The sequence below is a fragment of the Amblyomma americanum genome, chromosome 4 (assembly GCF_052857255.1).
Source record: "Amblyomma americanum isolate KBUSLIRL-KWMA chromosome 4, ASM5285725v1, whole genome shotgun sequence".
NCBI classification, from domain to species: domain Eukaryota; kingdom Metazoa; phylum Arthropoda; class Arachnida; order Ixodida; family Ixodidae; genus Amblyomma; species Amblyomma americanum.
The window spans coordinates 215,967,106-215,983,428 of record NC_135500.1 but is presented as its reverse complement, the minus strand read 5'-3'; the positions used below and the strand labels follow the sequence as shown (position 1 = coordinate 215,983,428).

At 48.1% G+C, this 16,323-nt stretch overlaps 1 protein-coding gene across 1 annotated transcript; it reads right to left on the bottom strand.

The window, feature by feature from the left end:
- Window positions 1–1,958: 1,958 nt before the first annotated feature.
- LOC144127582 (beta-1,4-N-acetylgalactosaminyltransferase bre-4-like) lies at window positions 1,959–16,001 on the bottom strand. The gene is made up of 7 exons (XM_077660564.1): window positions 15,880–16,001; window positions 14,458–14,785; window positions 12,186–12,418; window positions 10,944–11,131; window positions 9,120–9,242; window positions 7,839–7,934; window positions 1,959–2,439 (listed from the first exon to the last, which is right to left on the bottom strand). Exons 2-7 carry the CDS (start codon window positions 14,753–14,755, stop codon window positions 2,280–2,282), a joined length of 1,098 nt encoding a protein of 365 aa, XP_077516690.1. The 5' UTR covers window positions 14,756–14,785; window positions 15,880–16,001; the 3' UTR covers window positions 1,959–2,279.
- Between the last annotated feature and the right edge of the window lie 322 nt (window positions 16,002–16,323).

Sequence of the window (16,323 nt, the reverse complement as noted above, 5' to 3'; positions counted from 1 at the left end):
CAAAAAGCGCCAGTTGTCAGTTCTTGTATGAGTCCAGACAAGTGGTGCCTGCTGTATTCTCTATAGCAGTTATGTTTAGAAAGCAATTCGTTCCACTTCTTCTTTTGCGGCCATTGCAGAAAATAAAAAAGGCGTGAGCTGACTGCGCTCATTGATGTCCAAAGAGCACGCGCTTTTGTGAGCACGTGCCTCGGATAAGTGCCACGGCTTCGTTGGGTCAAACGCCGTGCAATCTCTCTGAGACGTAATCCAGTGTACTTTTTCAGCAGCACTCTGTTAACAAAGTTGATAACATGGTGCGGATCTTCATTTTAGTGTGTACATTCCTGCAGCTGGGCTTGTGTCGCTGCACAGATTCTTGGAAGGCTTTTATTGTCACTGCCTGCACACTGTGTTTCTCAACGTCACTAGTTTGCCACAGCATCGTTTCAGCAGCATGCATAGCAGCGTGCACAAAGCGGAATAGCTCAATGAGGCCACGGTTGTCTCTGACCCATGTCAGAAAACTGCTTAAAGTGGCGAACATAAGCAGTCCAGCGCAGTCGGTGCATTGCAGCAACTTGCCCATCGCCCTGATCGACGATTCTGCGTAACTCCACACAACAACTTTTCTATTATTTCAGTCTCGAAATTTCAGCTTTATTGTGGTGGTGAGCCGCAATGGAGCATCATTACAGCTCTACATTTGTTGTACTTCTCAGTCGTACCAATAGCTTCGAGCGAAGGAAGACTGTTGCTTTTAGACGGGGGCGCTGGAGGACACCCTCCCCCCCCCCCCCCCCCCCCCCCCCCCCCCCCCCATCCCCACTGCGGCACCTCTTCCTTTCTTCTTTCACTCCCTAAATAATCCCTTCCTTTACGGCGTGGTTCAGGTGTCAGACGAGATGTGAGACAGTTACTACCGCTGTTTCCTTTCCCCAAAAATCAATTTTATTATTTTATCTTCATTATAGATACTGTCACAGATGCGTCGCTGCGGCGTGTGGCAGGTGGACAGTACAGCAAGGCAGATGTTATTTACGTTATAAAGGTCATCTGAAAGACTAGATAGCTAATGTTAACATGTCAGCTTTTAATTTTTTTTTTGGTTTTAGAGCGCAAGATTATATTGCGAAATTAAAGGCTATCAGCATCGAAGGCCAGCCTAGTTTCTAAATTTTATGAATAGTTGTTTTGGCTCGACATATCGAGCATCAAAAATAAGTTCGTTGAGTTGGCTTTAGGAAACAACGCCGTGCGCTGTTACAGTGCAGCAAATCAACACGCTGCCCCAGTATTTTGTAATGGAGAGGAAGATTACGCGATATCGGCGACGATAACATGCGCAGTTGCGCCATTTCATAAATGTACAACGTGGTAAACCAACCCAGTGAGCTTTCATAAGCGTATTTTTGACGCTCGATATTTCTAGCTATAATGTCGATTCAGAATATTTAGAAATTTAGGTAGCCTTCGGTGACCTCGCAATATAATGTTGCGACAAAATACTGAACATTTTTAAGTTAATTGTGTTAAGTAATCGTAGTTTATTTAAACTTTATCTCAATATGTGTGCTGTGCGATGTCAGTGCACGTTAAAGATCCCCAGGTGGTCGAAATTATTCAGGAGCCCTCCACTACGGACCTATTTGTTCCTCTCTTCTTTCACTCCCTCCTTTATCCCTTCCCTTACGGCGCGGTTCAAGTGTCCAACGATATATGAGACAGATACTGCGCCATTTCCTTTCCACCAAAAACCAATTATTATTATTATCTCAATATGTCCGCCTTCCTGTACGATCCACACGCACAAACGGCACTGACGTATCTCTTATGGTTTTTAAAATAGATCTGCACAGATTGAAAAAAAGTTCGGACAAGGAGAGGCAAAAACGCAGCCATTAAATGCATTTCAGAATTATCATCACCCGGTATCAGGCGCGTATCCAAGGGAAGACTCGAGCCCCACCTCCCTGGCATAAAAAAAACTCCATTTGGCCTCACCAAAAAAAAAAAGAAAGTGTACAAGTGTACCAGTACGCATGCGAGAGAAAGCCTGAACTTTCGAATCACGTGCGGCACCTGGTGAGCGCACAACAGAACGAAAAGCTCGTCCAGAGTTGTTTCGTATTGGAGAGCCTGTTGGTACAAATTTATATCGTAACATTACAAGCAATCATATCCAACATTCCGATGCACGCACTTCAATCGAAACAAGGTGCAAAATCCACCGCGTGTAAAACAGCGGTCAACAAAACGCGCTAAAGTTCGCCCCGTGTGCTCGCGTCTTCTGCGGCGGCTCATGGCTTGTGCGCCGTTGCCTCGGCCACCGTGTGCTGGAAGAGGTCCACCATGACATGGGTGAACAGCTTCCTGAAGACGATGTCGAGCACCCGGTACTTGAGGCTGTTGAGGCCGTCCTTGTAGATGCGGAAGAAACTCCGTCTCGTGAGCCGGTACCTGCATCAACATGAGATTGGGCCTCACTGTAAGAATTCGGAGCTACTTTCAATTCATGTTTGAAGGGCAGAACATTTCAGTCCCAGCAAGTCTTTCTTTTATTTTTTTTTAACCAGGGTGTTTATTCAGAGAAGTTAAGTGTGCGCCATTCGCTGTGGTAATGGCACCTCCTCGCCGTTCAGATCATTCACTTCCACGGGCTTTCTTTCACAGCAGAGAGTTCATATTTTAGGCTAAGGTGGCGTGAGGAAGGTCAAGGAATTTAGCTCGGGGGGTTTAAGGTAGTACGCTGCTTTATGGGGGGAGTGGGAGTGGGGGGGGGGGGGGCGACGTTGAGATGCCGTAATACGCGCGGCAATTATCAGATGCTATATCTAGTTGAGGGAAGGTTTGAAACCTCACTATTTCTTCTTGGTTTTATTGCTTGTCGCAAGCAGCTGTGTTTTGCCTTCACTTTTGCCTCAAATATACCGCGTATCCTTCACTAAGTGCTGCTCCCGCCAACTTGGGAGCAAATAATTTAGAAAAAAAAGTTCCCAGAGAGCAGCAACAGCGTTTCACGTGTGTATAAGTTTCCTAGTGTCTCGCCTGATGACTGCCTGTTGTTATTACTATCATCATCATCTTCTTCTTCTCTTTAGTAAACATGGCACATACCCACGCCAAAAATGTCCCGATGTCACGGCGACTCAACGGCTAAGAAGACCATTACTGCGGCTCGTCTTCCCGTGGATTTTTAATTCGTGTCGTGTGATATGCCCGGACCCTGTTGGATGTTTTAAACTTGCAGGAATCTGGAACGCAATCCATTTTTAGATTTCTGCAAATGCCATTCTCTTCGTCTATGCGGTGGAAGCAATTTTGGGGCTGCACACGGGCCAAAGCGCGATCGCAAATAGCTAGAGCCAAGCCTACGAGCGCACATCAGACAAGGTGTCACGTGCTCTTGGGTTGAACACCGTGAATAGCATCAGACTAATATGGACGACTCGAATTACGGACAGGGGACCAAACCTACTGAAGGTATTTACGCCTCGTGAATATAGAAGCTCTCTGTTTGGACAATGGACTGCAAGGTGAAAATACACAGAGGTCATTAGGGCCATGTATTGTTGCCGCGTTAATGTGGAAGTTGAGGAGAACAAAGTTTCCGCTGACCCAACAAGATGTTTCACTTTCTGCATTGTTAGTGCAGAACACCAAAGGAATGGAGTGAAAAGGGCTAATGACTGAGTTATGGCCCTTCTCTTTTCTGGCTTCATGCTTTACAGTGCAAAGTTGCCCAGTCGAACCGTCTTAACGCTTTCCGTACTGAAGGAACGGCTCTGAAGAAAACCTTTACTGCAGCTTGTGCCGCTTGTAAAGACGTATTCATCAATAATAATAATTGGTTTTGGGGGAAAAGGAAATGGCGCAGTATCTGTCTCATATATCGTTGGACACCTGAACCGCTCCGTAAGGGAAGGGTAAAGGAGGGAGTGAAAGGAGAAAGGAAGAGAGAGGTGCCATAGTGGAGGGCTCCGGAATAATTTTGACCACCTGGGGATCTTTAACCTGCACTGAAATCGCACGTTAAAGATCTCCAGGTGGTCAAAATTATCCCGGAGCCCTCCACTACGGCACCTCTCTCTTCCTTTCTCCTTTCTCTCCCTCCTTTACATCAGCAGTCCGCCGACTGAGGGCATTATTTCAAGCATAATAACGGCCAGGGTAATGGTCTTGTACCTCCCATAATTTGTGTAATTTAAATTTCACTGGCCACCACTATGCACAGAAGCAGACCCTGGTTTATGTAATATTTTTTCTTCGCGATTCACTATTACAGACATTTCGCTCTGTCCTTATAAGGACAGTTTTTCTCGGGAGCCAGTGTCCATAATAACGACGCATGACGAGTTCGAACATCGAACTGACAAATGCCGCTTCCGTGTATAGGGACCGTACTCCGCCATAGCTGTAACCAAAAAAGTGCGGCCCTTAGTCGAGTGTATACGGCATTCAACTTCGAGGCCGGATAAAAGGGAGCGGATGCGCCGCAAAAGCGAATGGCCCGAGAGCTATTTCTGTCGCAGTTATGAGCACGTTCTTAAAGGGAGTCAAAGTAACAATGGACATGATGCTATTAGGGGGATAGCAGATCCAAAGCTGTTTGGACTACGATTCACTTTTTTTTTCTTCTCAAAGTAACACTGGACATGATGCTATTAGGGGGAAAGCAGACGCAAAGCTGTTTGGACTACGATTCACTTTTTTTTCTTTTTAAAGTAACATTGGGCATGATGCTATTAGGGGGAAAGCAGACGCAAAGCTGTTTGGACTACGATTCACTTTTTTTTCTTTTTAAAGTAACACTGGGCATGATGCTATTAGGGGGAAAGCAGACGCAAAGCTGTTTGGGCTACGATTCACTTTTTTTTTTCAAAGTAACACTGGGCATGATGCTATTAGAGGGAAAGCAGACGCAAAGCTGTTTGGACTACGATTCACTTTTTTTTCTTTTTAAAGTAACACTGGGCATGATGCTATTAGGGGGAAAGCAGACGCAAAGCTGTTTGGACTACGATTCACTTTTTTTTCTTTTTAAAGTAACACTGGGCATGATGCTATTAGGGGGATAGCAGGCGCAAAGCTGTTTGGACCACGATTTGCATTTTTTTTCTTTTCGAAGTAACACTTAGCATGATGCTATTAGGGGGAAAGCAGACGCAAAGCTGTTTGGACTACGATTCACTTTTTTTCTTTTTAAAGTAACACTGGGCATGATGCTATTAGGGGGAAAGCAGACGCAAAGCTGTTTGGACTACGATTCACTTTTTTTTCTTTAAAGTAACACTGGGCATGATGCTATTAGGGGGAAAGCAGACGCAAAGCTGTTTGGACTACGATTCACTTTTTTTCTTTTTAAAGTAACACTGGGCATGATGCTATTAGGGGGAAAGCAGACGCAAAGCTGTTTGGACTACGATTCACTTTTTTTTCTTTTTAAAGTAACACTTAGCATGATGCTATTAGGGGGAAAGCAGACGCAAAGCTGTTTGGACTACGATTCACTTTTTTTTCTTTTTAAAGTAACACTTAGCATGATGCTATTAGGGGGAAAGCAGACGCAAAGCTGTCTGGACTACGATTCACTTTTTTTCTTTTTAAAGTAACACTTAGCATGATGCTTTTAGTGGGAAAGGAGACGCAAAGCTGTCTGGACTACGATTCACTTTTTTTCTTTTTAAAGTAACACTTAGCATGATTCTTTTAGGGGGAAAGCAGACGCAAAGCTGTTTGGACTACGATTCACTTTTTTTTCTTTTTAAAGTAACACTGGGCATGATGCTATTAGGGGGAAAGCAGACGCAAAGCTGTTTGGACTACGATTCACTTTTTTTTCTTTTTAAAGTAACACTTAGCATGATGCTATTAGGGGGAAAGCAGACGCAAAGCTGTTTGGACTACGATTCACTTTTTTTTCTTTTTAAAGTAACACTTAGCATGATGCTATTAGGGGGAAAGCAGACGCAAAGCTGTCTGGACTACGATTCACTTTTTTTCTTTTTAAAGTAACACTTAGCATGATGCTTTTAGGGGGAAAGCAGACGCAAAGCTGTTTGGACTACGATTCACTTTTTTTTCTTTTTAAAGTAACACTGGGCATGATGCTATTAGGGGGAAAGCAGACGCAAAGCTGTTTGGACTAGGATTCACTTTTTTTTCTTTTTAAAGTAACACTTAGCATGATGCTATTAGGGGGAAAGCAGACGCAAAGCTGTTTGGACTACGATTCACTTTTTTTCTTTTCGAAGTAACACTTAGCATGATGCTATTAGGGGGAAAGCAGACGCAAAGCTGTTTGGACTACGATTCACTTTTTTTCTTTTTAAAGTAACACTGGGCATGATGCTATTAGGGGGAAAGCAGACGCAAAGCTGTTTGGACTACGATTCACTTTTTTTCTCTTTAAAGTAACACTGGGCATGATGCTATTAGGGGGAAAGCAGACGCAAAGCTGTTTGGACTACGATTCACTTTTTTTCTTTTTAAAGTAACACTGGGCATGATGCTATTAGGGGGAAAGCAGACGCAAAGCTGTTTGGACTACGATTCACTTTTTTTTCTTTTTAAAGTAACACTTAGCATGATGCTATTAGGGGGAAAGCAGACGCAAAGCTGTTTGGACTACGATTCACTTTTTTTTCTTTTTAAAGTAACACTTAGCATGATGCTATTAGGGGGAAAGCAGACGCAAAGCTGTCTGGACTACGATTCACTTTTTTTTCTTTTTAAAGTAACACTTAGCATGATGCTATTAGGGGGAAAGCAGACGCAAAGCTGTTTGGACTACGATTCACTTTTTTTTCTTTTTAAAGTAACACTGGGCATGATGCTATTAGGGGGAAAGCAGACGCAAAGCTGTTTGGACTACGATTCACTTTTTTTTCTTTTTAAAGTAACACTTAGCATGATGCTATTAGGGGGAAAGCAGACGCAAAGCTGTTTGGACTACGATTCACTTTTTTTCTTTTCGAAGTAACACTTAGCATGATGCTATTAGGGGGAAAGCAGACGCAAAGCTGTTTGGACTACGATTCACTTTTTTTCTTTTTAAAGTAACACTTAGCATGATGCTATTAGGGGGAAAGCAGACGCAAAGCTGTTTGGACTACGATTCACTTTTTTTTCTTTTTAAAGTAACACTTAGCATGATGCTATTAGGGGGAAAGCAGACGCAAAGCTGTTTGGACTACGATTCACTTTTTTTTTCTTTTTAAAGTAACACTGGGCATGATGCTATTAGGGGGATAGCAGACGCAAAGCTGTTTGGACTACGATTCACTTTTTTTTCTTTTTAAAGTAACACTGGGCATGATGCTATTAGGGGGAAAGCAGACGCAAAGCTGTTTGGACTACGATTCACTTTTTTTTCTTTTTAAAGTAACACTGGGCATGATGCTATTAGGGGGATAGCAGACGCAAAGCTGTTTGGACTACGATTCACTTTTTTTTCTTTTTAAAGTAACACTGGGCATGATGCTATTAGGGGGATAGCAGACGCAAAGCTGTTTGGACCACGATTTACAATTTTTCCTTCATCGATGAAGAAACCACTTCACACGCGCTTCAGCGGGCGCTGAAAATTAGTCGCTTCTAAATCTAGTGGTGGTGGTGGTAGTGGTTTTATTAAAAATAATTGTAAAAAGGAAGGAAAAGATTTTTGCTAGCCCCGGCATCTGCCATCGATACTGAAGGACCTGAGCTGGGGCAGCGGAAATAAAGGACAGCAGGCAGAATGGAGAAATGAAATGAAAGAGGTGAGGGGACAGGAATAGAGTGTCCTTGCTGCGCTTCTCGGGCGCCAGACACAGTAGGTGTTAAGGTGTATATAGAGCAGCATAAAACGATGGCATCACCTTGCTTCGCTTGGCGTTTGTATTTCATGCTTCAGAGCAATGTAGCGACCAATGCTGCATTTGGCGTGGACGAGCTTGTAGCCGCTGTAGCGCACCCTGAAACCATTTGCAAGAGTTCTTTATCACGCTCAACACTCGGCTGGCTACGCGCATGCTCAAACTCTCAACTCTCGTCCACAGAATCTATAAGAACGAGCCAAAGCATTGGTGACTGCAAGCAGTACCATCTTAAACAGCGGGCCTGTGATTGCAAAAGCTGTTGCCTACACTTGGCCCACTTAACGAAGATACCTACTTTTTCAAAAAAAAAATGTAAGAAGCAGATAATTCTTTTGTACACCGTAACATAATATTAATATATCAATAAAGTGCGTCGCGATGTGTAAGAACTGACTGCTTGTCGGTTCTCATATACAGAGATAAAATGTCATCACCTCGAAGGACCACTGAAAAGGTCTCGACGTTTAAAGCAAGCCCATTGCATTTATGATTTTTTCTGTAAAATTTTGAAGCCTTGCGTTCCCCGAAAGGCAGTGAGAATTCAAACCAAATCCCGGCCGTTAGAGCTCTCTCTCGACAAAGCCAATCTCGTCCGCTCGGCTGGCATCCGTGGCGCGCCAGTCCCTAAACATTTATTTGGTCCGCATCGTTCTGATTTACGGGCGAATGGCGGACGTTGCGTCCTCGTCTGCTCGCTGCGCTTCCTCTCTTCTCTTCTTCATTACCTTTACCTAACGCAGCCCAGTTGCGGTGACCCCTTCAAAAGGAGGCAGTGCTACGCTTCCCTTAATAATTTCAACCACCCAGTCCCCCCTGCATGTCTTTCTAAATAAGAATCACTCCTCTCTCTCTTCTTCGTTGCGTATAAAAGCGGAGGAGAGAGGAAATTTTCCCGTGTGAGTGCTAGTCGCCGTGGTGGCTGAGAGAATTAAAACAGAGACGGCACGGCAGCGATAAGAGCGGCGAAATAGTGTTAGTGTGGCGGCTTTCACTCCGCTGTCGATGAAAGTTTTCAGAATTTTTCGTGACCACCATAGCATAGCAAATTTTCCACCAGAGGATGATAGTCAAAGGCTCTGTGGCATCGCATACGAGTTCTAATAGCGACAACTTCATCAATGCAGCAACAAATGGCACTCGGTACTGGGGCATCAGATCAATTTGAGACCATGTGAAACACATTGCACGCAACGAACAAATGAGTCTACAAGCATAATTTCGCCTCCTATTAAGGCCTGACAGTCGCGTGTGCGAGGTGGTTTCCAACGTGCTGCAGCTCACCTCACCGACATGTCGTCGTCTTCTCCTCCCCAGCCCCAGAAAACGTTTGAGAAGCCGTTGACCTTCTGCATATGATCTTCGCGCAATGCAGATACTCCGCCGAAGATGGTTGGGTACGACGGCCTGTCATTAGAGAGAAGTGAGAAAGAGGGAGTTTTAAAATACAAAGTTGAGTGGAAGAGAGTGACAGTTCTCGCCTACAAATGACACGATTCACCATCACTGCTGGCGGCAGCAGTGGAAGGCTGCGCATAACCCTCGTCATCGCCGCATCATGTCCGCTGCTGGTGAAAGACATTTCCAGCTGCTTTCACTCGCGGCAGCGTTAAGGAGCTCGTGTCGTCGGCGTCGGCCGTGAGCGAAAAATTCCTCCTCCTCCTCCTCCTCCTCCTCCTCCTCCTCGCAATGTACGCCACTGCCCCAACAGATAGCGCGCGATGACAGCGCAAGGAAGGGAAGGGACGCCTGTCACATATTTCGGTGGGCAACCCGAACCGCGCCGCAAGGGAAGGAAAATAAAATAAAAATTCGTTTTAAGGAAAGGAAGTCAGGCCCGCCTCACATCTCTCTGGACACCCGAACCGCGCCGTAAGGGAAGGAAAATGAAAATTGATTTTAAGGAAAGGAAGTGACGCGTCTGACATAGGTCCCGTTCGGGCGTAATAATAATAATTGGTTTTTGGGGAAAGGAAATGGCGCAGTATCTGTCTCATATATCGTTGGACACCAGAACCGCGCCGTAAGGGAAAGGATAAAGGAGGGAGTGAAAGAAGAAAGGAAGAAGAGGTGCCGTAGTGGAGGGCTCCGGGGATCTTCAACTGCACTGACATCGCACAGCACACAGGCGCCTTAGCGTTTTTCCTCCATAAAAACGCAGCCGCCGCGGTCGGGTTCGAACCCGGGAACTCCGGATCAGTAGTCCGGACCACTGAGCCACCGCAGCGGGTTCCTAGAGGTGCAACTTCCGATTTAAATGTGGATGAGGGAGCATATATAGGAATACTAGCGCCTCCCGCTCGTCTCGTTCGGGCGCAGTAGCGCCGTGTGGGCACGCAGGAATCACGCGGTGAGCGGCGAACAACGCAGCGCACATCCAAAGCGCGTTCACCACGAAGCTTGCGGCTTGCTGCCCGTTCGTTCGGCGCGGAAGCTATGCTGGCGTTCGTGGCATCGGGTTTGTCGAGAACGATGTGCCGACGAACTACGACTTCAACTTGAGTCCCGCGCGTTTCGGCAAGGCGCCTGGCAGCGCTTCTACGTTGTTTACCGCTCTGAGCGTCCGTTTCACCGCACGTAGCAGAGCGATTTGTCTAACGGACAAGGCTTCGCGCCGAACAGGCGATGGCGTTCCGTGGACTCCCTGGCAGTGCGGCAACACGCTGTCGCATTCCACTGTTAAAGGTGAAGCTTAAGTGTCCTCCAATTTTTACTGGCGTCAGTCCCACCGTTTCTTCGTGCTTGCGTAGATCGCCCCTCTTACCTCAGCGCACACGCCGCTCATACTTTTGCTCCCTGTTCTCGCACTACCTTTCCTTCCCGAGTCGACTTCTTGATCTGAGCAAGTTTGATCTCTTATGCATGATGCCCATCACATTTGCTACCGTGCCTCTTGGCCTTGCTTCGATGCACTTTGTAAAACAGCAAGTTTCGGTTGTCCATGCAACGGTTGTCCATTATTATCCTTAACATTATGCTAGAGCTCTTCGAATGGCGCAACCGCGAGTTTATATGAGAAAGTGAGAAAGACGTTCAAGCCCTGTGCACTGTGCGCCCTAAGCTGTCGTAGAGATTCCCGGCTCGGCACAGGAAGGTGCGAAAGCTTACACGTATCCGTAGACGTCGAGACAGCGCGAGAGGTGGTAGGGGTGCTCCTGGCACGCGTAGATGCTCCGGTCGTTCTCCGGTATCAGGTCTACGTCGTGGAACACGAAGCAGTTGTAGTCGTGCAGGCGCTTGGACACCTCGTAGCCGACGTTCAGCAGCTTGGCGCGGTTGAAGTCGTCACCGGCACTCTGGGCGGCATGCGCATTTGGCGAACTGCACGCCCAGCTTTGCCACTGCCGTACAAGCTAGCAAACGATCACGTTTAGCAGCAACTGTACAAGTCCCTTCCAAGGTCTGCTTCCGCCCATTTCTTTAATAGCTGAAGCAAAACTTAAAGTGACCGCACTGGCATGACCGGGGTTTTAGCCAGGGCCCTACCACGCCCTTCAAGTGTCTGCAGAGCAAATAGATGCAGACCGATCTCTTAGCGCCTCCAAGCACCGTGGAGGGTCGCCGGTATAACTTCTGGGCAAGCTGGCGGCATCGACTCATTCGGTAATTCTCAAAGTGGCCAACTTAATTTTGGTCCCAGGCCGTGCAAAAGCAGTGACTACGGTCAAACGACCCGTTATTACACTTTTCCGAATCCCTTGCAAGCAACTTTAGGGACGCTCAAGATGCACGGGAGCACGCACACGCTAACGCGCGACTAATTGGTAGGCTATTCGGTTTACGAGGACCATGCTAACTGCGCCAATGTCGAGACACAGGCAAGACAGCAAAAACACAGCGATGCAAGCCTGTTGTTTTTCGCTGTATGGAGCACCTATACTCATCCATACTATGAAATTCCAGGTAAACCGGTGGTTAATAATAAATATATCATGAACACTTCCGCTACCAGCCGTTTCTACAACTAGCACGACCCTTACAAAATTTTAGACGGTCTCTAGACCGTCCATAGACTTCGGTCTATAAAGTCTATAGAATATAGACAAACCCTAGCGAACAGTGTATAGCCAGTACAAGACCTATCTATAGACAGTCTATAGACATTAATCTATAGATTTAGGGCAATACACTTTTAGTAGACTTTTAGTAGACTATAGACAGTCTATAGACTATGTGAAGACAAAAAGAAATATCTATAGGGAGGCGATAGAGTCTATAAGAAGTCTATAGACTGTCCTAGTCCATTTGTGTGAGGGGAGACCCAAGTGAAGGCCGCTCGAGTAACGGCTGAGTGACACACTGAGCCGCCGCATGCATGCTGCGGTTCCCATAAGGAACGTCCTCGTATACCTGTTCGATGATGTAGATGCCGTAGTCGAGCTCCTGCTTGCGGAGGAACTGGTGCATGTGGTGCAGGAAGATGAGCAGGTGGTCGGGCCTGTCCCGGTAGGGCACTATGACGGCTACGCGGTGGCGAGCCACGCAGTGGCCCGGCGTCCAGCGGCCGCCGGGTTTGACGTGTACAAATACGCGCTCCAGTTCGGCCAGCTCGGGTACCTTCGTGATGACGGGAACCAGGCCTTCTGAAAATCACGGTGCGTGCCCTTCACCCAGCAGGTGGGAGATATCACTATTCTCCGACGCGCGACTGCTCACAGTGAGGCCACACCGGCGCCGCTGAAGAGGGACCTTTCTTTGCCTTTCTCGGTAATCCTTTATGTACGGCGGCGCCTCCTGCGTATGTGTTCTCAAAGCTGGCCCAATCATTTAAAAGTGCGCCGTTAAATCATTGCGTTAAATGAGCGCGGTTCCGCGAAGCAAAGCTTTCAATACTCCTTTGTATGCACACACACGCTCACACACACTACATATACGTATATATAGGCCGCATTTATACGGATGGGCAAGGCATGTTATGCGAAGGCAGGATAACCGATGGTGCCTTCGTGCAAGCGGAATGAATTCCCATGAGAAGGCAAGCGTAGCAGGGGACGGCAGGAAGTCAGGTGGGCGGATGAGATTACGAAGTTTGCGAGGATAATGTGGCCGCAGCTGGCACACGGCAGGGTTAATCGGAGGTCAATGGGAGAGGCCTTGGTCCTGCTGCGGACGTAGGCTGGTGGCAACAATGATGACATGAGCACTCCGAGAGTTCTCGTCTCCATACGACGCGAAGCGACCCGATGGGTCCACTCCATCCACAATGCATGGGAGCGCCCACAGCAGCACCACTGTCACTAAAAGCGTACATGTTGGGTGCGCTCCTGACCACCTTAGAGCGTGCAGGGGCAGCTGTTTCGGTTTCTCAGGAGATGCACTCGACTCAGCGTAGCAAGCTCAGCCAGGAATCGGCCACCATGTGACATAAGGGGTGGTCGTTTGGGGCCCAGCTTTCGCCGTTCGTAAGCCATATAATGGGTCGCAGCCAAAGGGTCACAAACAAAACAAGCTTTATAAAGCGAAAAAACGATACAGAGGGATTCAAATCAAAACGTGCAAAGTAACACTAGGGAGAGGCTACAATACAAGACATTTGCGAAAAAGCTGCGCTTGTACCCGAGATAGGCAAGCGACAGAAAAACACAATTTGTTCACCAGGCACTGCGGCAGTCCGACGACCGGGAGGTCACGATGCCAGGTTGTCCCGAAGATAGGCACGCGATGCCTCGCAGGACCGTGGCTGTGCGCGTGGAATTGACCCGGGATCGCTCCTTCGGAGCTACAACTACGGCATGTGATGACCGACGGTGCTAAGCGTCGTTCCCTGTAGTGCGCGCCGCGTCTGTCACTTCGCGCCAAGGCAGGCGCGCAAACACTTCGCATCAACAGTACGAACGCTCTCGCATCCTCCCGCCGTGCGCGCGTCGCCGTTGATCAGACGAGAGAAGTGTCCAGAAGGTTCGAGTCGCTTCTTTTTGATCCGGCACCGTCGCGCGCGAGCGAAGTGGAGAGGGAGTAATCCAGTATACGCTCAAGGTTACGCGCTCTGCGTCGGTAAAGGGGGGTCGTCTATACGTAGGCGAGGTGTATTTGTCGTGCCGTGCCGGCTTTCCAAATGAGCGCCGATTTTTGTGACGACCACGCCCACACGAGAGGAGAGGGAGCCGTAGATTTTGCAGAAGACACCGCGACTGTCTCACCTTCCGACACCTCAAGCGCACCGCGAGGGAAAAGGCAGAAGTGGAGCAGAGAACGCGACCAGACGCGGGCTGCAACCGCGGCAGATACGCATCCCCACCGATTGCTCTTGCGACGGACTACTGCTGCTCTTCGTCTACGGGAGCCCCCTGTTGATGCTGACACTGCTTCGCCTTTGTAGCGTGCTGGATCATGTCACGACAACCAAAGTGTGCCTTCCTCTTCCTCCAAGGTCACCTAGACAACATAGATAACCTATCCTCCTACACATACGCTGCACGAGGCCATTCGTTCACACGCAAGGGTGCTCTTACATTTATCCAGGTAAGCTGTAGGACCTCGAATGTTGCCCATGTGAGCTCTGTGCAGTGCGGACGCCGAGCTGCCCCGAAAATCTGGCGTGCGGTTTCTAGAATGCATTTCTGCCTCTCTTAAGAAGGAGAGCAGTCAGTGCAGTCACCGAGTTACCATCGTCACTGCTTACCGAGGCGTCGTGGTTCCGGCGCGCACAGCTCCCTTGGAGCTACTGCACTCGCACTGTCGAACAGCGTGTAGTTGGACCCGAGGACGTTGTGGCCGATTTCGGAGCTGTGCGAGCGCTCCGCGGCAGCCGAGGCCGCCTTGGTGTTCGCGGTTGCGGTGGCGTCGCTGTTGGCATTCACGGTAGAGGGCTGCTGGACAGACCCCACCGGAAGCAGCGCCGCCAGTAAATACAAGGCCGCCCCGAAGCACAGCAGGATCAGGTACGCCGCTTTTTTGTGCCTCAGCACAATGACCCACATCTCGATCGCCGGAGAGGAATTATGTGCGGTCTGAAAAGAACCCGGCAGTCGTATGATTCTGGGATTTTTATGCATAAATTGCTTTGGGGAAAAATCGAAATTGAAAATTGGTTTTCACGAAAGGAAAGGACGCAGAAACTGTATCACCTATCTCGGTGGACACCCGAACCGCGCCGTAAGGGAGAGATGAAGGGAGGAGTGAGAGAAGAAAGGAAGAAAGAGGTGCCGTAGAACAAGAAGAAAAGGTATCCGCAGTAATTTCGACCGCCTGGGGATCTTTAACGTTCACTGACATCGCACAGCACACGGGCGCCTTTTGCGTTTCGCCTCCATTGAAGCGCAGCCGCCGCGGTCGGGTTCGAACCCGGGAACTGAGCCACCGCGGCGGGTCAGGAGACAACGTTTTTGAACCACTTACGGTGTTCCCTCAACACTTGTGGCGCTGACCATTTATTGACACGCGGAGGATAAAAGAGCCCATACTCAATCTGCAGCATATTTCCGATGGCGTACTTTAGTGCTTTAAATGGCCAGCAGGGCGTATAAAGAGAGAGAGAGGGTACATTTATTGGCAAAGAGGACGCTGCACTGCTGTTCTCTGCGCGGCCAAATAAGACAAGATGACGCTGATGAAGCAGGGGTGAATTTAAAAGGAAAGGGAGACAATTTTTTTTTTCATGGAGAAACTCACTCCAACCCCGTTTATTTCGACCAGAAAAAAAAGCGCGAGAATGCAATGCGCAAATAATCACCAGGAAAGAGTCCCCTTAGTAACTACACCTTTGAAAAAGAAAAGAGATGAAGGAGGCAGGAATTATGATGGGCTAGAGCAGAAGCTAGAATATAAACCGGGCACCTCATCCACGTTTCGCGTTGCACAAAGCTAAGTGCAGCTTGGACCTGAGAAGCGGTTCAGTTTAGTGCAAGATTCGCAGTCAATGTCCTGGCTTCAACAGCTATGGGCAGAACCAACGCCTGCCGTTCACGAGCCCACAGGGAGAAGACATGTAGCGTACACGGCGAAAACATTAACAGTGCCGCGTGCGTCACCTCGAGCAAGGCAGAAGCACAGGCAGAAAAATATTGGCCTCCGTAATAATCCACTAAAAAAAAAACCAGCTTACCTCAGCGGCTTATTTCCGAACAGACCGGCTCTTTGGATTGATACAGAGCAAATAACAGAGGCTTCCTGGAGGAACCCTACTTGTTTTAACGTTGCCCTAGAATACCTTAGAACCAAAAAGAAAAAAAAACGGCTCATGGATTGGATTGGATCGAATTTTGCTATCGAACCGCGTGGATCTCTAATCATTTCGTGGCACGGTGATGGCTATGGGACTGCGCCACTTTGATCATGAACGAAGCGCCACCATTCCGGCAGTTGAAACAGCCACCAGTGGGTGTGAGGCCCAGGCTGCTCTCGCCAAGCAACAGCTCGCGACCAATCGTTTATTTCACTTCCACCTGCCACGGTGGGCAGTTTGTTCAAAATCCGGTGGGCAGATTGCGATGATGTCACAAGGTGGCGCGACTTACCTGGGCGGCAAAAGGGCCACCTGTTTTTTCGC

What these genes read in the sequence shown, in the direction of transcription:
- LOC144127582 (XM_077660564.1), bottom strand. Translation starts at nt 14,755, where the DNA reads ATGTGGGTCATTGTGCTGAGGCACAAAAAAGCGGCGTACCTGATCCTG. An exon ending in GCCGGAACCACGACGCCTCG is followed by an intron (nt 12,419 to 14,457) that starts GTAAGCAGTGAC and finishes CGTGATTTTCAG; the next exon opens with AAGGCCTGGTTCCCGTCATC. An exon ending in GACGACGACATGTCGGTGAG is followed by an intron (nt 7,935 to 9,119) that starts GTGAGCTGCAGC and finishes AAATGGTTTCAG; the next exon opens with GGTGCGCTACAGCGGCTACA.